At 38.1% G+C, this 21,710-nt stretch overlaps 1 protein-coding gene across 1 annotated transcript in view; it reads left to right on the plus strand.

Annotated features, from left to right (window-relative positions):
- The window catches only part of TENM1 (teneurin transmembrane protein 1), a 1,050,723-nt gene that overhangs the window by 666,303 nt on the left and 362,710 nt on the right, over nt 1-21,710 (plus strand). Inside the window, exon 10 of the mRNA XM_039874688.1 lies at nt 3,175-3,327. Within this exon, the coding sequence (XP_039730622.1) occupies nt 3,175-3,327 (153 nt within the window). The remainder of the gene's footprint in view (nt 1-3,174; nt 3,328-21,710) is intronic.

A 21,710-nucleotide genomic window follows, 5' to 3' on the forward strand; every position in this document is an offset into this window, starting at 1 on the left:
TCTTGTTTCATGTTATATAAATCAGTTTTGAATATTTGACGTGTGGTCACCATTATGAATATGAAAATTTTATATATGTATATTTGTATGTATACGCACACACACACACACACACACACACACACACAGTTGTCCACTTTCTTCTGTGTGTGCCTTATCTCCTTTCCTCTTTGCGAATTTGGATCTTTGAATCCTCCCCTTTTCAGTCATTGTTATCTCAATTTTTCCTATGTATGCTGAACATTCATTACTATCTTGCTATAACAATTCTCTTGTTATTATTTAAGTTTATAATGCCCTGTTCTTAGTAAGGGTTGCACTCCTCTGCTTCTATTTGCCTGATAGTCACTTTACTCCTGATTATGTATTTTTGTTGTCGTTGTTGTTGTTGTTATTATTTTGTTTAAGGTGAGCTGACTCTTTTCAGTATCTCCTGTAGTGCAGTCCTAATAATGCAGAATTCCCTCAATTTTTGTATGTCTGGAAAAGTCTTAATTTCTCCTTCATATCTAAAGGAGAGCTTAGCTAGATACATTATTCTAGGCTGTTAGTTCCTTTCACTTAATAGTTTAAATATTTGATTCCATTTCTTTCTGGCTTGTAAGGTTTGCGTTGAGAAGTCCAATGATAATCTATATGGGTTGACTTTTATAAGTTACCGTCTTTTCCCTGGCTGCCCTGAGAATTCTGTCTTTGTAATGATTTTTGAAAACTTTAATACAATGTGTCTGGTAGGTTGAGATAATTGCGTGTTCTCTTGACTTCTTGAATTCAGAACTTCAGTTAATTCCTTAGTCTTGGGAAATTCTCGTTCATTATTTGTCTGAAAATGCTTTCTAGTCCCTGCTCCTTTTCTTGCCTTCGAGAATTCCCATTATTTTTATGTTTCCTTTCCTGATGGTATCAGCTAGTTCTTGAATTTCTCTTTCATTATTTTTCATTCTTTGTTTTTTCTCTTCTTCCTTCTGATTTATTTCTAGACTTCTGTCTTCGATATCACTGATCCTTTCCTCCATTTGGTTGACTCTATTTCCTAAGTTTGCTATTTCATTTTTAAACTCTTGCAGTGTGTTTTTTATTTCCAGAAGTTCTATTTGGTTCCTTTTGAGGGTGTCAGTCTCCTTGCTCTGCTCATCTACTTGTTTTTTTCAATTCCTGAAATTGTCGATTTGAGCTGTTTTAGATTTCATTGAGTTTTTTCAAAAGTACCATCCTGAATTCTCTGTCATTTAAGTCCCATATTTCTATGTCTGTAAGCTTATTTTCTGGAGATTTTGATCTTTCTTTCTGAGATGCCTTGTCACCTTGGTCGTTTTTGGTGTTTAATGAACTGTTCCTGCAACTGGGCATTAATGGAATTGTATCTGTTGTTTTTCCAGAAAGAAGATTTATTTTTTAATAAATAATTAGCCTGCTGCTAAGGCGCTTTTCTTTTGGTTTCCACTAGGTGGCATCTAAGCCTCTTGGATCCCTGATTTATATAAAGTCTAAATGTCATTTTTATTTTCTTGTATATATTTAATCACACTTGCTACTCCTTTTTTCAGTCCCTGTTAGTGTTAGCAACTGTTTCAGTAGTGTTTGCTTAGATTCTCCTGGGGCTCCGCAGTGATCAGTCTCAGAGGGTATGCGGGGAGGAGCTCTCTGGGTTGAGGGTTGGGGACTGTGGCTCAGCCTTGGTTTTTTCAACCGGGTCCAATAAAAATCGATTGTTGTTTCTTTGCTGTCCCATCCTGCTTCTCTGCTTTCTGCCCTGATTACTGGGCCCTGATGCTGGCTGCTCGAAATTCTGGCACTTCCAGGCAGGCTGATCAGGGAAGTTGCCTCTCCTTCACCTTCTCCTGAAAGGAACTCCAGTGACTATGAGAGGCAGTTTCTTTATTTCTTCCATTCCAATGCTCGACATCCGGGGTCCTGACCTCTAGTAGCTCTCATGCACAGGTGTTTTTTGTTGAGTTTTACATGTTCAGCTTATTGTTGTTTCAAGGGGAGAGATTTGAGGATGTCTCTCACTCTGCCATGTTTCTAGACAATTTCTTTTAAAAACAAAAATTTATTTTCCCCATATGCAAACATCACATGTGTTCATTGTAAAAAAATACAGACAATACAGAAATCGTAATGAAGAAAATAAAAACTCTCCATAAGCCCTTCATTCTGTTATCATGTTGCTATATATCCCCCCTGCCCTTTACCAGATATCAACATATTTACATATACATACACACACATACACTATATACATCGTACTATTCATACTATTTAGTAGCCTGATGTTTTTCATTTGATGCATTATAAATATTTCCCATGCTATTACATGGTCTTCTGAAACATGATTTACTGGCAATGTAATCCTGTATTATTTATAATATCATTAGTTATTTAATTAATCTCTTTGGTTTTAAATGTTATAATGAATATCCTTGTAGTTTGGTGCACAGTCATAGTTAATTCATAGAAATTGAATAATTGGCTAAATGGGTAAGCCAAATTTTTAAATATTTTTTTGAAAAATGGTGTCACGTTGCCTTCCCAAAAGGTGATATTTTTATATTCTCATCACTAGTCTATGAGAGTACCAATTTTCCTGCATTCCGATCAACACTAAAGATTTTTAATTCTCTGATAGCAATTTGAACTTGTAGACTATTCTGCATTACATTATAGTTCTTTTATACTTGTATTACTTTCAACTCCTACTTTAGTAGCCATCTAGATTTTCACATCTACAGCGGCTATCACAGGGCCTTATGCATGCTAGGCATTCAGGAAATGTTGACTAAATTGAATTGAGTCAGAGTCATAGTGAAGATCTCCCATGTTCTTGAGATAGCCTGTCTACCATTACTCCATTTCCATATGCAAACTAGAGTTACATGACTAAGGGAAATGAAAAAGAAAAGGGTCATACCACTGAGGAGCAGAATCCAATCCCATTACAGTTTTTAAACTAATACTCCAACTTTTAATCCTGCCATTGGGATAGCTTCTGCCTCAAAATTTTAACAACAGCTTCTTAGAAAGGTAGCTATATGTATGACATAGGTATATAATGCAAATTGCTTGGTCTAACTAAAAAAAACTGGTCATGACATTTTTAGGTGCAAAGGGACAGCTGGTTTAGAGACCTCAGCAAGTCTGGAATAAATTTATCTGTGGCTTGTTTTCTTGCAGCAGTACATTTGTTCGGCCTGACTTGGCAGTTGCAACCAGGTGAAGGACAGCTCTATGAAAATGGAGTTAGCAAAGGCAACAGAGGGACCGAATCCATGGATACTACTTACTTTCCAATTGGAGGAAAAGTTTCCGATAAATCAGAAAAAAAAGGTACAGTGATCAAAGTGATGGATTGATTATTGATTACTCTTCTTCTAATTTGGTCATTAGAACCAAATCTTGGATGGGTTGACTTCATATTAAATTTCATGATCACTTGAAAGAAGTACTTTACATGGACAGAATAAATACATGTAAGTGCCTTGTGAAAGCAAATTTTCCTTTCTCTAGTGCCTTGAGTATAAACCAATTAAACTTTTCAAATATGTTGGCAATTTTGAAAATAAATAAATATTTCCAAGATGAAAATTTCAATACAATAGAAATTGCATTTCACCTATAACTACCCTGAAGCAACATGGGATTTTGATTAAATTCTCTGTGTTCAAGTCTAGCATTTATATATAACATTTTACGAAGGTTATGTGGAAATTTCTTCAGTTTATAATAAGAAACAAACTTTTATGCTTAATATAAGGGTGAATGTTTATGTCAATGTGGGAATATGAATCTTTTTCTAGTTAAGGAACATGAATTCTTCCTAGTTGGGCAAAGAAAAGCACTTTGAGCACTGAATTGTGAAATTTAAAATACATAAGCTTGAACTACCTGAATTATTTACAATAAATGCCACAGTACCAGCACTCCCAACATCTTATTCACATTGAATGATCTTAGTCTTAGTATATAAGCTTTGAAAATAGCTGGAAGTTTGTATTATAATGTCTCTTGAAATAGAATTTCATACAGAGGGACTTAAACCATGTTCAATTTAAAAAGTAGGAAGTGAAAAAAATGTATAGCTAGCACTATCCTAAATATTTTTAGATTATATATAAACAGATGAATGAATGAGTGAATGAATGACCCAAACCCTATCTTCAAAAAGTTTACAATTTCTATATGGATACTTAAAAAGTTTTATTTTGGTAATTAGTTATAAATAAGATATTTTGTTTTATAGTCCTTTGGGTTACTACTCCTTACTTGTGTTCCTAGTTTCTTTTGGGGCGCGGGTCATTTGCAGATTTTGTTCTTTTTTTATTTTTGTTTGCTTTTGAAAAAGTAACTTTGCTTTGGTCTATGCTTCAGTAAAAATTAATGCTTAGGGTTCAGGAAAACATTATGGTTTATTTTAGTTTTCAATTCATAATGTAGTTTGCTTTTTGTTCTCATTTAGAAATGTTGTTTCTAGCCTGGGCTGACCTTTCCTAGCAAATTTACTGTTGCTGCTGAGAGGGGCTGAGAGTAGTACAAGGGCCACAGATGGCAGAGGAAGAGGTCTGAATACACTCAGACTTGGAATTTTTCTCCCTTACCTTCTATCCTACTATTAGATTCCTTCATATGTGCAAGTATAAGAACCATCATTTGGTATCATATGCCTATGGGTTTCTTGCCAGTCGCACTGAAAATCATGAATTATCTGAGGAAAATGAAACATGCAAGATAGCAGAAGGTTATCACATAGTTGTGAAGGGGTTCAGAACAGGCTCCCCAAGATGCCCCACTTTTGCATGTGGATCAATTTGAGGTGAAGGCAGTTAGGCCCTGCAGGCTCAAGAGAAACTTTTCTCTCTCTCTCAAAGAATTTTAATTTGAGGCCTTGCCGATAATAAAAGTTATTAGCAGAAATAACTTTTTATGCCCTATCTATAGAGCAGGGCAAACTTCTAATTACTGAGCATCTGTTCTTCTTACCGTCTTGTGAATTACCCTTCTTCCCTCTGAAGCTTCAGTGCATCTTACCTCATTCTTTAGCTTGGAATGTCTTATATACTTTTCCCCTTTCTATCTCTGAACCTCTTATGTATGTGGAGTCTCATATATATGTATATAATTAAATTTGATTATTTTCTCTTGTTAATCTGTGTCATGTAGACTTAATTATAAACCAACCAAAAGAACCTAGAAGGGTAGAGTAAAATTTCTTCCTCTCCCAAAAGTTGTCATCAGAGCATATTCATTTCTGTACTTTAATTCAGATCTCTATAATTCTTTTCCACAAAGTAGCTTGATGATGACGAAATTTATTAAACAATTACCATATAGCAAGAATTGCTCTAGAAACTTAACATGTATTATATCATGAAGGTAACTTTATGGTTCCCATTTTCCAAAAAAGAAACAGAGGCACCAAGAGGTTAAGTAACTTGCCCAAGTTCACAGAGCTAGAAACTGGTAGTCTGATTTCAGAGCCTTGTCTCTTAACTTCTACACTACACTGAAATCTACACAGAAAATGTGTGTGAAAACCATAAAAGATACTTTACACAATGAAAGCAAACCCCTAGAGTCTATTCATGAGATATTTTAGAGAAATTCTGTGCATATATATTTTAAAGTATTATGACAATTTTCATAAATAAAAAATGTTTTCGTCTCTGCTCAGTTATAACAACAGAGCCAAACCAATTTCAATTTAATATTTTACTAAAAAAAATTATTGAGTTGATGTCATATATACTGAGTTGTTGTGTTAAATTAACTTTCTATGGAAATCTGAGTAAAATTTATAACTGCACCTTATACTTCTGCTATGTTAGGTCATTACTGCATATTACTTACCAAGTAAAAGCATAGCTCTTCTTTTATAATGCCATGAATATAATACTAAGCCAAACCTTGCAAAAGATATAATATGGTGTAACACTCTTTTCAAATGACCTGATGTCTCCTTTTATGATTTTCTAGTATCATGAATCCCATAAATACAGTTCCAGACGCTTGTCTTAGTGATGCTGTATGCATTAAAATGTGAAACTGAAAACCAGATAATTTAATTCTTTTTACACTGTTTTCCTTAGTCTCCTAGAGGATTAGGTATTATAACACTGTAGTTAAGAACCTGGACTCTGGAGTCTGACAGATCTGGCTTTGAATACTAACTCCGTTATTTACTGGCTCTCCAACTCAGGCAATAAATTCACACAACCTCCTTGAACCAGTGTCCTCATCTGTAACATAAGGATGATAATAATAGTACCTGTCTTATATGGGGGTCATGAGGATTAAGTGAAACATAGAAGTAGAAGTGAAGCAGAAGTGGAGCATATAGCACAATGTCAGGCACATTGTTTAACTTAGAAGTAATTATTATTGGGCCAAATGATTGGAAACTTACCTTGAGTTTATTAGGCACTGCAGATCCTACTTTCAAACTGGAATCAACTTTTCCATGAATGATGGTCTTCCTGGGATTTAAATGTTTTCTCTCTTTAAAATATGATGTCTCTACTTACCAATTTAACACATTATTATTCTTTTTCTTTTTTTTTATTTTTCCTTTATTTTTTATTAAAAATTATTGAGGTTACACTGATTAACAAATAAGTTTCAAGTGTATCATTCAACAGAAAGTTGTTTTATATATATTGCGTTGTGTGTTCACCACCCAGAGTTATATTACTTTCTGTCACCAAATATTTGACCCTTTTTACCCCCATATCCCTCTTCCTACTCACTTTTCCCTACGGTAACAGTATCCACTGTCCGTGTATATGAGTCTCTGTATGCTTGTCATGTTCGATTGTTGTTTTCAGTTTTATATCACACATATGAGTGATATCAAGTGGTTTTCAACTATATCTCTCTGACTAATTTTGCTTAGCATGAATATCTCAGGATCCACCCATGTTGTTGAAAATGGAAGTACTTCATTCTTTTTATCATTGAGTAATATCCCATTGTATATATGTACCATCTCTTCTTTATCCAGTCATCTATCATAGGACACTTTGGTTGCTTCTATGTCTTGGCCACCAGTGTTATGTGAATAATACTGCTGTGAACATCGGGGTGCATATATCTCTGCAGATACATGTTTTCAGCTTTTGTGGGTAAATAGCCAGAAGAAGGATTGCTGGATCACATGGTAACTCACTTCTTAATTTTTTGAGGAAACGTCATACTGTTTTTCATAGCGATTGTACCAGTTTGCATTCCCCCCAGCAGTGTATGAGGGTTCCTTTTTCCCCATAACTAACCTCTCCAACACTTGTTATTACTTGTCCTGTTGATGATAGCCATTCTAACAGGTGTGAGGTGGTATCTCATTGTAGTTTTGATTTGCATTTCCCTAATGGTTAGTGAAATAGGTCATCTTTTCATATGTCTGTTGGCCTTTTGTATATCTTCTTGGGAGAAGTATCTGTTCAGGTCCTTTGCCCATTTTTTAATTGGATGTGTTGTTGTTGTTGTTGTTGTTGTTGTTGTTGTTGAGTTGTATGAGTTCATTGTATATTTTGCATATTAGGCCCTTATCAGAGGTGTTGTTTGCAAATATAATATCCCATTCGATGGCTGACTCTTTGCCTTGTTGACAGTTTCTTTTGCTTTGCAGAAGCTTTTTAGTTTGATGTAGTCCCACTCATTTATTTTTGTTTTTACTTCCCTTGCCTTTGAGGTCAAATTCATAAAATCCTCTCTAGGTTCAAGGTACATGAGTTTAGTGCCTATGTTTTCTTCTGTACGATTTACTGTTTCATGTCTTATATTCAGGTCCTTAATTCATTTTGAGTTAATATTGGTGTATGATAAGAGACAACAATCTAGTTTCATTCTTTGCATGTGGCTTTCCAGTTTTCCCAGCATTACTTATTGAAGAGACTTTCCTTTCTCCATTGTATATTTTTTGCCCTTTGTCAAAAATTATTTGCCCATATACACAGGAATCTATTTCTGAACTCTCAATTCTGTTTCACTGGTTTGAGTGTCTTTTTTTTTTTCTGCCAATAGCATGCTGTTTAGATTACTGTCACTTTTAAGTATAATTTTAAGTCATACAGAGTGATACCTCTGGACTTGTTCCTTTTTTTTCTAAGGATTGCTTTAGCTATTCAGGGTCTTCTGAGCTTCCATACAAATCTGATGATTTTTTTGTTCTATTTCTTTAAAGAATGCCATTGGGATTTTTATAGGGATTGCATAAAATCTGTATATTGCTTTAGGTAATAAGGTCATTTTAACTATGTTGGTTCTTCCAATCCAAGAACATGGAATATCTTTCCATTTCTTTGTGTCTTCTTCAATTTTTTTAATAGTGTCTTACAGTTTTGAGTGTATAGGTCCTTCACATGCAAGATAGGTTTATTCCTAGGTATTTTATTCTTTTGTGGCAATTGCAAAAGGAATCGTTTCCTTTTTTTTTTTGTAATTTCTTCTTTTGAAAGTTTATTATAAGAGTATAGGAACACTGTAGATTTTTTGAACATTGATTTTTTTGTATCCTGAAACTTTACTGTATTTGTTCATTATTTCTAATAGTGCTTTAGTGGCATCTTTAGGGTTTTTTTATATAGAGAATCATGTCATCCGCAAAATAAAATGACAACTTGATTTCTTCATTCCCTATTTGGATGCTTTTTATTTCTTTCTCTTACCTGATTGCTTTTGCTAGGACTTCCAAAGTTATAGTAAAAAATAGTGGTAATAGTGGACACCCTTATCTAGTTCTTGATCTTAGAGGGAAGGCTTTTAATTTTTCAACATTAAATATTATGTTAGCTGAGGGTTTGTCATATATGGTCTTTATTATGTTGAGACACTTTCCTTCTTATTTTAAGTGTTTTAATCATAAATGGATGCTGTATCTTTTCAAAGACTTTTTCTGCATCTTTTGATAGAATCATATGATTTTCATTCTATTTTGTATACATGGTATATCAAATTAATCAATTGGCATATGTTAAACCATCCCTGTGCCCCTGAGATGAAGCCCACTTAATCAAGGGCAGCCCAATGACCCAGCTGCTGATATTTGTAGCAAGTGATTTGGGGAAGCTTTTCCTTATTGGGACACTCATTGGCCCAATAACCTGGTCGACAGCAGATGGCGCACTTGGATGAGTTCTTCACCTTTGGAAGTGAGGTACTTGTGGACCCGGGCTGTGATTGGCCTTGAAGGGCCACTTATATTTGAGTATGCCTAGATTCTTTCCTTATTTCCTTCTCCTGAGCCTAGGCTACCAACACCTGGTGACAGCTATAGAAGACTTGTAGTTGCTGTGGTTATCATTTCATCTAAAGTGGTTCTAGGTTCCTGAACAACCTTTTGGAGCTTCTGCTTAATGTCAGGAGCTGATTAAGTTAGGAATCTGTCTTTCAAAATGATTTGGTCCTCATAAGAGCTTAGGTCTAAGTTAGTGTATTTAATGAGGGCTCCCTGAAGCCTCTCTAAAAAGGTAGTAAGGTTTTCTCCTGTGCCTTGGGTAATTGCTGTTACTTTTTATAGCTAATGACTTTTTGTTGTCTTGCCTTAAACCCAGCCTTGATGCATCTAATGAAATGATCTCTTTCCCAATTCTCAGTAGGGCTATTATAGTTTCATCCAGGATCTACAGGTGGTACAGCTGTTTCCCCTATGGGGTATTTGGGATCAGACAGATGGAGGCCATTGGCACATTTTCTTGTCTCCCATAAAATTCTTTCCTGTTCAGTGTCTGATAAATACTGCTCCAGAGTAATCATTGTGTCCTTCAAAGTTCATAAACAAACGTAATATGTTGGAAAGCATAGATAAACCCATCGGGGTTATCAGAATAGCTTCCTATGTCTGTTTTAATCTGCTTAAGTTTTATAAGTGAAAACGATTTGTAGACAAGTTGGGGTTGATTTCTCCCCTGGCAGCTTCTACCGGAGGGCAAACTTTTTGAGGAGATAAAGAGGAAGCTTTAGGCAGTAGGAGTGATTTTCTCGGATATGGAGGAAATGTTGGGTGGGTAGAAGAGGTTAGTTGAAGGAATAGACGGAGCTGACGATTCAGCCAGGGGAGGTTCAGAAAGGAGGGACCTACTAGTGTGTATTAAAGTAAGAGTGGTTAATTTGCATTCTTGTAAGAGGGCATTGTTTTCCTGGAGCAAGAAAAAGGCTTGGACATAAGGTATCTCCATTTACCCTGCCATTTATAATAAAGATCTAATTGGAGTATGATGCTATAATCAATGCTCCCATTAATTAGTTATTTCCCCATTTGGGAGCTTATCCTGTGGCCATACAGTGTTGCAAAATGAAATAAGTCTCCGTTTTTTCAGAATCTATGGGTCAAATTGCGTCCAATGGGTTAGAATACAAGCCAGAGGATTTTTGGACTATATAGATGACTGTTTTACCATCTGAAAAGGAAAACAAACAAAGTACAAGTCAAAGAGCCCACCATCTCAGGGTCATGACTTAGGAGCCTGGCATTCCAGAGCTCAGGAGTTAGAGGCAGTTGTCTCCACCAGCTAACATTAGGCAGTGGGCTACAGCGAGTGCTATGTAGTTGCACCAAGTTCTTGCACCAGAGCGTGAGAAAGGAAACAGGGTCTTCCTGCACAGAGCAGATCTCCATGGAAGAGGCTGTTGATATTGCAGGCAGAGGACTTAATTAAGGAGCAGAAGATGACTGTAAAGTGCCAGGTCAAAGATGGTAATGGTGAGAATGAGATTTTTATCTGTATTAATGTCCCTAATCCCAGTAGAAAATGAGAAAAAGATTCAGAGAATAAAACAAATGGGTAGGAGAGGCAGAAAGATTAGAGGGTCCTCTAGCCAAGAGGGATGAGGCCAACGCCTTACTGAACCTGTCCCCAAATGCTTTTCGTGGATTTAATTTCCCAATGGGAAGGAAAGGAATGATCCAAGTCATGGCACCAAAAATTTTTACCAATTGGGAACAATCTGAATCCATCGTTGCCCCAGTGGCGCTTAGGCGACTTTCCTTCTTTCCGCTGACACAGTAAAGAATTACAGAACAGCAAAATTTAAGATAAGTAAGACTTATTAAAGTATGTTTCGAGAGAAATGGGCTACACCAGAGATGGCTAAAGCCCCATAAATTTGAGAAGTAAACTTTATATTGTGGTTGTGATGGGTGGTTACAGAAATGGTGCTAGATAATTGGTATGTGAAGTCATTTTGATTGACATTTTGCTGTTATATAAACCTTTTGTCTACAGCCCATGCGGTTAGCCAGAATTCAGTCTGTTATAATTAGATTCATTAACTTACGGGCATATGTATAATATTATAATGATGGTATAATGAGTCTGAGGTCAAGGAATGACAGTGTATGTACTAACTGAGCAGACATTTGTGGCTGACCTAAACTAGTGATGATTTTGTGATTTTTTATTTCCTTGTATTTCAGAATGTAAGGATATTTTTAACTGCAAAATGGGTGTTTCTAGAAGGTGTTAAGGGAGGTCTCTGGATTGGGCCTTCATTCCTCCGTCACTCATGCCTACCTGCCTAACAATACATTTCATACCACAGATCTAGGTTCAGCAAGCACTCACCCTTCCCTCAAACTCAAAGCAGAACACACACACTCACACACACACATACACACACATACATGTAAGTACCCTTGGGAACTGAAAGTTAAACAACAGCACAAAATGTTCTTTTTATGACCTCCTTTCATTGTAGATTTAGTTGGAGGGGCGTGTGAGTGTGCGCTTTGCTTATTTTTGGCTTTTTTTTTTACCTGTAGCATAGTTACATTGGAGGCAATTTATGCAATGGCACTTGTGGACCTTGAATAAGTGGTTGAATTCTAAGTTTACTTGTATTTATTTCACAGACCTAGTCAGTAAGTAAAAATTCATTCATTTTGTGGTAGTGTACCACAAGTAAAGAACTGCACATACCCAACCTAAGTAATCATTGTGCTTTCATACGGAACAGCATCCTACAGGATCATTCTGTGGTTCTTCAATACTGACTCATAGGACATGTGGATATTAAAATGCATTCAGCTGCCTTTTGAGTCAACCTGTAGTTTCAGTGTCTTTTACTTAAAGAATATTAGAGCCCAAGACATTGTATTAGAATTGGGAATGATTCATATAAGCACAACAAACCATGAATAAAATAGTAGTAATGCATGAACAAAGACAATATTGGATCCTAACATTATTATTTTTAAACATTGATGGAAAATTATAAGAAATGTGTCCTATAAAGCTATATTGATGTCTTTCTAACACAAATTTTCAGGGGGCTCTGCTAGAGTACTGTAGCTTGTTTTCAACTATATTGAATCACTTTATCAATATACTTCAGTTTTAACAAAAGCTTTTCTAAAGCATCCTGGAGACCTGACTTCTAAAGCAGATTTATGGAAAGGTTTCACTATGCTAAAAGGCAAACTTACTTGTGGCATAAAAAAAAAAAAATCATGTTAAATGTTCTTGGCTGTATATGTTTAATGTTTCATTCTTATTTCATTTTAATCTTCATTTTACTTCTTTTAAAAAATGATTACACACCTTTCTTGTGATACCATAAGAAATGCATCTGCTTTATGGTCCCTCTATCCCAATGGTCTACATCTGACAGGTCACTATTAGGGTGTGCTATAGTGCTGCCGGAAGGTTTCTTGTCTTATTCCACAAGAAAGAATTCAAGGGTAAAACAAATGGTGGAGAGTGCGGAGGCCCCGTGACCAGATTTTTGTCCTATGCCCCAGGAAAAATTCGAAGGCAAGACAAACAGCAAGCAGGAAAACACAAAATTTATTAATGCAAAAGTACACACTCAAGGACTCAAGGGGAGGAGAGTGTGGGCTTATGAGAGAGAGAGAGAGAGAGAGAGAGCGAGAGAGAGCGAGAGAGAGAGAGAGAAGCGAGCGCATACAAGAGCAAGATGGCTGGGTTATTAACTTTTTGTTTTCCCTGGAGGTGGAGCCCAGGAAAACATGGTGCTGACATAGCCTTGTCTCCTGCCAGTAGGCAGAGAGCTTGGTTTCCCACTTTTCCTTCCTCATATGGTGTTTCTGGAACTGTCATGACATCAGGTGCATTATGGGAGTTGCAAAATTTGCAGTGCGGATGAGGTTATAATGATATTATAATTAGCCAAAAGTCATAACTTAGCCAAAGATGGTGTCTAGGCTGGAAAAGGCTGTTTTCGGCTTATCCCCATTGCTGGGGCTAAAACAGAAGGCGATCTGAAGAAAGGGAAAGCTTCCAGAGCCATATCCTAGAGGGAGAAGAGGTTTCCCTGCACTACTTGTCCTGCCTCATAAGACCCCCCTGAGAGATTTCAGACTCATAATCATACAGAGTGTTGAAGTACTGGAGATGAAGCTTCTGTAACTACTTCTTGCTGTAACAGAGCATAGTCCCTACCTGAAAAGCTCTGCCTGCTTACATAGGGGATCAAGATTTTCCTCCAGGATGGTCTCTGTTGAAGAAATTGGTGTAAATGCCTGCAGCAGGATCATCTTTACATGGAACCATTGTGATCTGGAGGAGACAGATTTAATGAGAATGTTAAAGATGCATGGGCCAAAGATTAGAAGTAGAACTAAAGTTATTAGGAGCCCTAATCAGGGAAAGAACTAAATGATAGAAGGTAGAGTTCTTTATAGCCTGCCAGATAGAATCAGCTGTTGTATTCCCTTTAGCAGACTCATGTAGCCATTTGGCCTGGTTATAAATTTCTTTAATGTTTTCCTCTACTTGGCCAGTGGTATTAATGTAAGTGCAGCAAATCTCGTTAATAACTGTGCATACACCTCCCTGTTTTCTGCCACATATAAAGTGAAAGACTTTTTTAGATTAGGGAGTCTAAGAGCTGTTGCTTCAGTCAAGATCTACTGAAGAGTCTGGAAGGCTCTCTGTACTCCCCAGTTCCAATCTAATGACTCTAAATTAGGTCCTTTTGTTGCCTTATAAAGGGGCTTTGCTATTAGCTCAATCCTGAGGATCCAAATCCTGCAAAATCCTGCCATTCCTAAGAAGACCTTTAGGTGTTTATTCATTTGGGGAGCAGCCAGGTTGAGGATGGCTTTCTTTCAGTCTATGGAGAGGGACTGAGACTCATGAATGAGATAATAGCCTAAATACTTAACAGTCAGAGAGGAGATTTGGACCTTAGATGAAGATACCTACTTGCCCCTTTTCCACAGAAAATTGAGGAATAAGATGGTATTAGTATCAGTATCTTGTTTAGTAGGGCTACAAATTAAAATGTCATTGACATATTGGAGTTCCTCAGGGTTGTTGGAGTTCCCAAAGATTTTGTCCTAGAATCTACCCTCAAAAGTGGGGACCATGCTGAAACCCTTGTGGAAGGACAGTCCAGATATACTGAGTAGTTTCATAAGTGTCAGGATCTGTCCACTCAAGGGCAAACCATGGTTGTCTTTCAGGGTGAAGGGAAATGCAGAAAAATGCATCCTTAAGGTCTAACAATGTAAACCATTTTGCATCTGGAGGCACCTGAGTTAAAAGAGTATAAGGATTTGGGACTATAGGGTGAAGGGAAATTACCGTCTCATTATTAGCCCTTAGATCCTGGACCATATGATATTCTTCAGATGGTTTCTTTCTAGGTAAAATAAAAGTGTTGTAGGGGGACTGGCAGAGGATTATTAGTCCATGGCAGATTAATTTATTAACTAGGAGTTTTAGCCCCATTTGAGCTTCTGGCCTTAATGGATATTGGCATTTGCATAGATATCCTGCCATGTCCTATAGCCTGTTTTTTATAGGCGGAACTTGAGTGTCTTTTCCTGGCGTTCCCTGATCCCACACTACAGAGTTAACAGCTGATCTTATATGAGCCAGGATGAGATCTGCAGGAACCCAATTTGAGCCAAGGTCTGAGGCTAGAAGAAACATTAAATGGCTGGGCTCTCAGGAGGATTTAAAGAATTAGAAGTTTGTCCCAAGGGCCCATTAGATCCCTTCCCATTAAGAGGAGAGGGCATTCTGGCATAACTAAAAACTCCTGGGAAATTAGGTAGTTCTGGAGACAACAGCAGAGGGGTGGAGAGGAGTACCTCTGTTTAGATTAGCCATCTACTCCTGTGATGGTACAATCCTTAGAGGTTAAGGGCCCCACGTGATCTGTCAGTACTGAATAGGTAGCTCTTGTATCAACTAAAAAATTGATCTGTTTACCTGCTACATCAAGGGTCATCCAGGTTTCTTCTATAGTCATCACATGTCTCTCATGAGAAACCAGCAGGAACCCTGGGCCCCATTCAGTCCTCCTCGGAAAGAGCCATCATTGGTTTTGGAGCCAACCCTTCCCTTCAGACTTGAGGGCATTCCCTCTAGGACATGGCCAAGGAGCTCTTTTCTGGGGCAAGGGCACTGGTTGCTCCAGTGTCCCAGTGTTCCACAGTTAAAACAAGCCCCCTCCATGGCTGTAGGGGTTGTTTCTTTTGAGCGTCCTTTGTTTCCCATAGGGTGGCCCTGAGGTTGCAAGGCAGCACTGATGGCAACTGCCATCATTTGAGCCTGACGCTTAGCCTGTCTGGTCTCGCTCTGGGTCCTTTTTATCCTCCTCAGCCTGATCTCTATTGTTAAAGACTTCAAAGACCATGTCTAATAATTGAGCCATCAGAGTCTGAGGGCCATACTGAAGCTTTTGGTGTTTTCTCCTGATATCAGGAGCAGACTGTCTAATAAAGTGATGGCTGAGCAGAGACTGCCCCTTGGGGGAAGAGGGATCGGTATTGGTAAATCTCCGGAAAGCCTCAACTGGCCAACCCAGTAATAGGGTCGGATTTTCTCTCCAGTCTTGGGTCACCTCCTTGATCTTATCATAGCTGACAGGCTTGATTATGCACTTTTTCATTCCTTCAATTAAGCAAACTATCATATGATCTTTTTATTATTATTATTATGGCTCCTTCCCCTGCCTCATAATTCCAGTCAGCATCTTGACTTGGGACTCCAGTGGCTCCCACTGGTTGCCTATCTGGTTGAGTAGCAGCCATCTTATCTGCAGGTCCCTGGGCCTCTAGCCAAATTCATGTTTTTCCTCTGGGGTGCACCAAGTAGATATGACTACTTAGATGTCCTTCCATGTCAGATGAAAAGTCATCGCTAAGGCCTGAAATTCATCAGTAAATCTACTCCAGTCCTCAGAGAAACTCCCCAGTTTGATTTTATACTGGGAGAGATCAGTCATAGAAAATAGGACATGGACACTGAGGGTTCCTGCTTCCTCATTTGCTACTTCCCTGAGCAGATAGAGTTTAGTAGACTCAGAGTGGTATGAAGCCCCTCTCCGGGTATGTCCTGTGGGGCTGGGTCCAGCTGCTGCTTCTGGCAAAGAGCGGTATATGAGGGTATAAAAAGAGGCTGATGTAAGAGAACTAGAGGAGGTAGTGGAAGGTGACTGAGAAGTCAATGGCCCTGAGTCTTCTCTCCCTCCTGCCTGGGCAATGGCAGCCTCAAAAGGAAAGGGTCATTGAGGAGGTCTATGCTATCTGGTGAGGGAGTAATGAAGGAGGATTGAGTGTAACAAATTTTACAGAAGCCTCACTTTACTGGGTCTTGATATAGGGCTATAAAGGCCTGGGCATAGAGGACCTCCAGCCTTTTTCTGCTCAGTCTACAAAAGAGGTCTAATTGTAAGATTGTTATAATTTAAGGTCTCATTTTTGAGCCAAACCTCCTGATCCCTGGGTTTGTATTGAGGTCAGGCCATATTACAGAAGACTAGCTTCTTTCACGGTATGCCATCTAGTTTAAAAGGCTTGAAAATCTTTAGAATGCAGCCTAGAGATGAGTTTTCAGAAACAGATGAAGTATTCCCCATTGTGCCTGGAACAGGGGAAGAACTAGAACTAAGAGACTGGATTTCAAAGGTAAGGGTGTCCCCCAACCACTATCATCCAGACAAGAGACTAGGAGGCCAAGCTGAGTATTACAGCATCCTCCAACCATAGCTTGACCAACTGCTCCTGGGTGTCCCTGGGTTGGATTACCCTGGGAGGATTCAGAAGGATGGACTACCTTGGGCAAGCCAGAAAGTGTTGAGGCTTCAACCCCTGGTAGCTCCAGGGTTTCACAAAATAGGGAGGGTTCCAGACAAGGGAATACTGAAGTGGGGGGCTGGAAGATGTGGGACTGAGCATAGAGGAGGCCAGCCTCCTCTTAAAGTGGGTCTCAGATTCATGGGTAATGGCCCGGAGTAAGGACTGGAGGGCTAGGACCTGGAGACAGTGTGGAGGTCCGGAGGCCCTTAGTAGACAAAAGTCCGTATTCCTACCAGAGAATGAATCTTCCTAGCGAGGTCAATCTGTGCCCAATTCCAACTCTAGTCTGTCTGTGAATTTTGGGGACATTGAGGATTGCAGAGGGAATGGTGGGCAAGACACAGAATGATCTCATTGAGGATGAGGTAAGAACAATAGAGGTCTGGATAAGACCAGCGTGGAGACCAGGCAGGTTACAGAGAAGGTAGAACTTGGGACCATACAGTCACAAAGGAAGCATCAGGACCAGAGAAGTGGAAAAAAGCAGCAACAAAGAAATGGTCCCAAGAAGGTGCAGACAGGAGGCTGGTGCTAGAGAGGAGAGAGAGAAGGGAGGAAGCCATGACAAAGTAAGACCAGTCAAGGAAGACCAGAAAATAACCTTCTGGGAATGATTGTCGGAGATGAAGGGCAAGGGGTTAATGAGCGTGCTTTCATGGTGTACTTAGGTGCACGGACATTGTCTTGAGCTTGGGGAGGGGTAGATACCTAAAGCAGAACTACCCCAGTCCATGGCTAAATTATCCTCTCATGAGAGTCTTCTAGTGGCAAATGCTCTAATGGCTTTTAAGTGCTCAACTCATGCCATCAGTGTTACTGAGGTCATCGAGACATGGCCTTAGAAATAGAAAGGAAAGAACTTCAAAGAATCTATTACAACTCACAAGATCACAAAGGTCACTGTGGTGCTAGTGATGATTTCAAATGTGGTGATTTCTCACAGCTGGGATGCTAAAAAAAAGTTGGGAGCAAAGCTAAATGGCTCAGATTACAAGGGTCCTGTGACCATATTCTTGCTTATTCCACAAGAAAGAATTCAAAGGCAAGACGAACAGCAAGCAGAAAAGTGCAAAATTTATTAAAGTGAAAGTATACACTCAAGGGCAGGTGTGCGGGCTTACTAGAGAGAAAGCAAAGGCAAGATGGTTGGATTTTGAACTTTTTGTTTTCCCTGGAGGCAGAGCCTGGAAAAACATGGTGCTGGTATAGCCTTGTTATCTCCTCCCAGTGGACATAAAACTTAGGTTCCCACTTTTTCTTCCTCATATGGTGTTTCTGTAACTGTCATGGCATCAGATCTATGATGAGAGTTGCAGTATTTGCAATGTGGATAAGATTATAATGATATTATAATTAGCCAAAGATCATGCCTTCACCAAGGACGGCATCTAGTCTGGAAAAAATGGTCTGGGTTTATTTCCACTGCCGGGGCTAAAACATGGAGAAGTATGAAGACAGAAAAAAAATTCTGGAGCCATATTCTGGAGGGAGATGGGGTTTCCTTGCACTATCTATCCTGCTTCAATAGCATGGCATATTTAACCTCCTGACTAGTCCTTCAAAAGCTAGGAGATCTTACCATAACACCATTTTAACATCTTATTTTTTGGAAGAACCAATCTATTATAGAAATTTATCAGCCATGTATATGTGTAATTCTGTTGAGAATCCATTTATATCTTTCAGACTGTATTACTTTCAAACATTTACTAGCCTTTTTTGTGAGGTCAAAGGTAATTCTAGTACATAAAATTTACTTTTGAGTATAAAGTCCTCGAGTTCCTGGATTTAATGACCATGTCTACATTTCCCCTGTGTATAACTTTGGCAATCCTATAGGTAATAATTACATATCCTTTCTTAGCCTTCATCTTTCTAATATTAATAGCCTTAGTTTTTTTTTTTCCGTACTCTTCTTGCAGCTACTATTTTCATGTAGCAATCGTAGTTATCTTTTCTGTTTCTATTATATATCCTACTGAAGGCATCTTGATCAGAACCATGCACAGATCCCATCTTCACATTGCCAGTGGGTTAGATAGAGGGAAGAATAAAAGTAAAACTTTGGATCACAAGATAAATGATTTTTTTACCACCTCATTAAAATAATATCAAAGGAAAAAAAATGAAATATTAGTTTTCAGAAATGTAGAAGCTTATCATTTTTAATGCTATATCAGTCGGGGCGCTATTTTAATTATGCTAAGTACTTTGGAAAGTTAACAAATAAAGCAGAAGATATAGCTTGTGACCTTGAGAAAGTTCCCATTAAATAAGAGAGATGGAAAAGCATGCCTGTGTACACACAACATGAAAAATAAGATGCAACTGTTGTACAGAAATAGAAATAAGATGGCTAAGTGATTAAGTGGCTTAAAAAGAAAGAAGATGAAAACACGACTGTTATTATAGAAGTAGTTTTGACTGGGCCTTGAGAAACAAGAAAAATCAATAATAGTTAACCTTAAAGAGTGCATATTTAGGAGAATGGAATAATAGAGTGGTAAGGACGAATGCAGATGGTAATAGCCTAAGTGGTAAACAGATAGTGAAGCAATAGAGGCAGCAGATAGAGACAAGTTAGCAAGGAAAAGATGGAGATAAATGTATGATAGTTAGATGATAAGGCAGTTGGGTCATTTTATTCTTTTTTCTCCTTTTTTTTCACAAAAAGAGAGGCTTGCGCTTATTTGAAAATAATGAAGAAGAAACAAATAGAAAGGGAGACATAGAGGATATTAGTAAGAAAGGGGTTTGTGAAGGAATAAAAGTCTCTGGGCAGGAGGGAAGAGGAGAGGAGGGAGGATCCTCAGAGATAAACTTGGAAACCAAATAATATTGCACACTAACTATTAAAGTGGCATTTTGATATTGAGGAAATCAGAGGTAGGCGTTCAAAAAGAGGGCACAATAAATATTCAGTAAATGTTACCATCTTTCATGATTATTATTAATATTGTTATTATTACTGTCTAATATGTTTTGCTTGTCAGGAGAAGTTTTAATTTGATATTATTGGAGATTTTCTGGGTTATAAAAAGGTAGAAATCGAAGTCTTATAGTAATATGACAACCCATGAGACCTGGTGTTTATGCCAGCCACTTCTTTTTACTGAGGCCTGGAACAAGAAGATATACAATCCTCTCAACTATGGGTAGGTGGGTCATAATATAATTGTTTTTACTAAATGTCCAGTAAGCTTTTACAATTTTTCACCCACTCCCCACAACCATCTCTCATGTGGCAAGCCTCAAAATATTCCCTGTATCTATGAGTTTGATTCTGTTTTGTTTGCCTGTTTATTTTGTTCTTGATATTCTACATGTAAATGAAATCATATGGCACTTGTCTTTCTCTGTCTGACTTCCACTCAAAATAATACCCTCTAGGTCCATCCATGTTGTTGCAGATGGCAAAATAAATAAAATAGATATATATAATAGATATATAATAGATATATATAATAGATATATAGCTATTGCCATTTTATTATTCATATTTTTATCTTTATTTTTTTCTTCATTTTAAAGAAGTCCCTCTAATACTTCTTGTAATACTGGCTTGGTGATGACGAACTCCTTTAGCTTTTTCTTGTCCGGGAATCTCTTTGTTCTTCGATTCTAAATGATAGCTTTGCTGAGTAAAGTAATCTTGGTTGTAGGTCCTCGCTTTTCATCACAGACTATTTTGTGCCAATCCCTTCTGGCCTGCCAAATTTCTGTTGAGAAATCAGCTGACAGTCTTATGGGAGCTCCCTTGTAGACAACTAACTGCTTTTCTCTTGCTGCTTTTAAAATTCTCTCTTTGTCTTTAACATTTGGAATTTTAATTTAGATATGTTTTGGTGGGGGCCTCTTTGGGTTCATTTTGTTTGGACATCTCTGTGCTTCCTGGGCTTGTATGTCTATTTCTTCACCAGGTTGGAGAAGTTTTCCATCATTATTTCTGCAAATATGTTTTCAATTCTTCTCTCTCTCTCTTTTTCTGGTACCCCTATAATGAAAATCTTGGTATCCTTGATATTGTCCCAGAGGCCTCTTAAACTATCCTTATTTATCTGGATTCTTTCTCCTTGTGGCTTTTCTGCTTGGGTGTTTTCTGCTACCTTATCTTCTAAATAGCTGATTCATTCCTCTGCTTCATTTAATCTACTGTTAATTCCTCCTAAGATATCCTTCATTTAAGTTATTGTGTTCTTCATTTCTAAGTAGTTCTTTTATGTTTTCTATCTCTATTTTTATGTTTTCTTCCTTGTTAAAGTTGTCTCTGAGTTCATCTACTCTTCCCCTAAGTTCATTGAACATCTTGATAACCAGTGTTTTGAACTCTGCATCTGATAGATTGCTCATCTCCATTTTGTTGAGTTCTTTTTCTGGAATTTGGCTCTATTCTTTCATTTGGGACATGTTTCTTTGTCTCCCCATTCTGGCTACTTCCCCGTGTTTCTATGCATTAGGTAGGGCTGCTGTGTCTCCCAGTCTTATGTAGTAGGCATTCTATTGGGCCTAGTGGCATAGTCTTCCTGGTCACCTGAGCTGGGTGCTCCAGGCCATGTTCCTTATAAGGGTCGTGTGTGCCCTCCTGTTGTATTTGAGCCTTGGTTGCTATTTGCACATCAATGGGATGGATTGGCCCTTGGTCTGGTTGGTTGTAAGGATTGACCAGTGAGGG

This window comes from Pteropus medius, unplaced genomic scaffold, assembly GCF_902729225.1.
Source record: "Pteropus medius unplaced genomic scaffold, Ma_sr-lr_union100, whole genome shotgun sequence".
NCBI lineage: Eukaryota > Metazoa > Chordata > Mammalia > Chiroptera > Pteropodidae > Pteropus > Pteropus medius.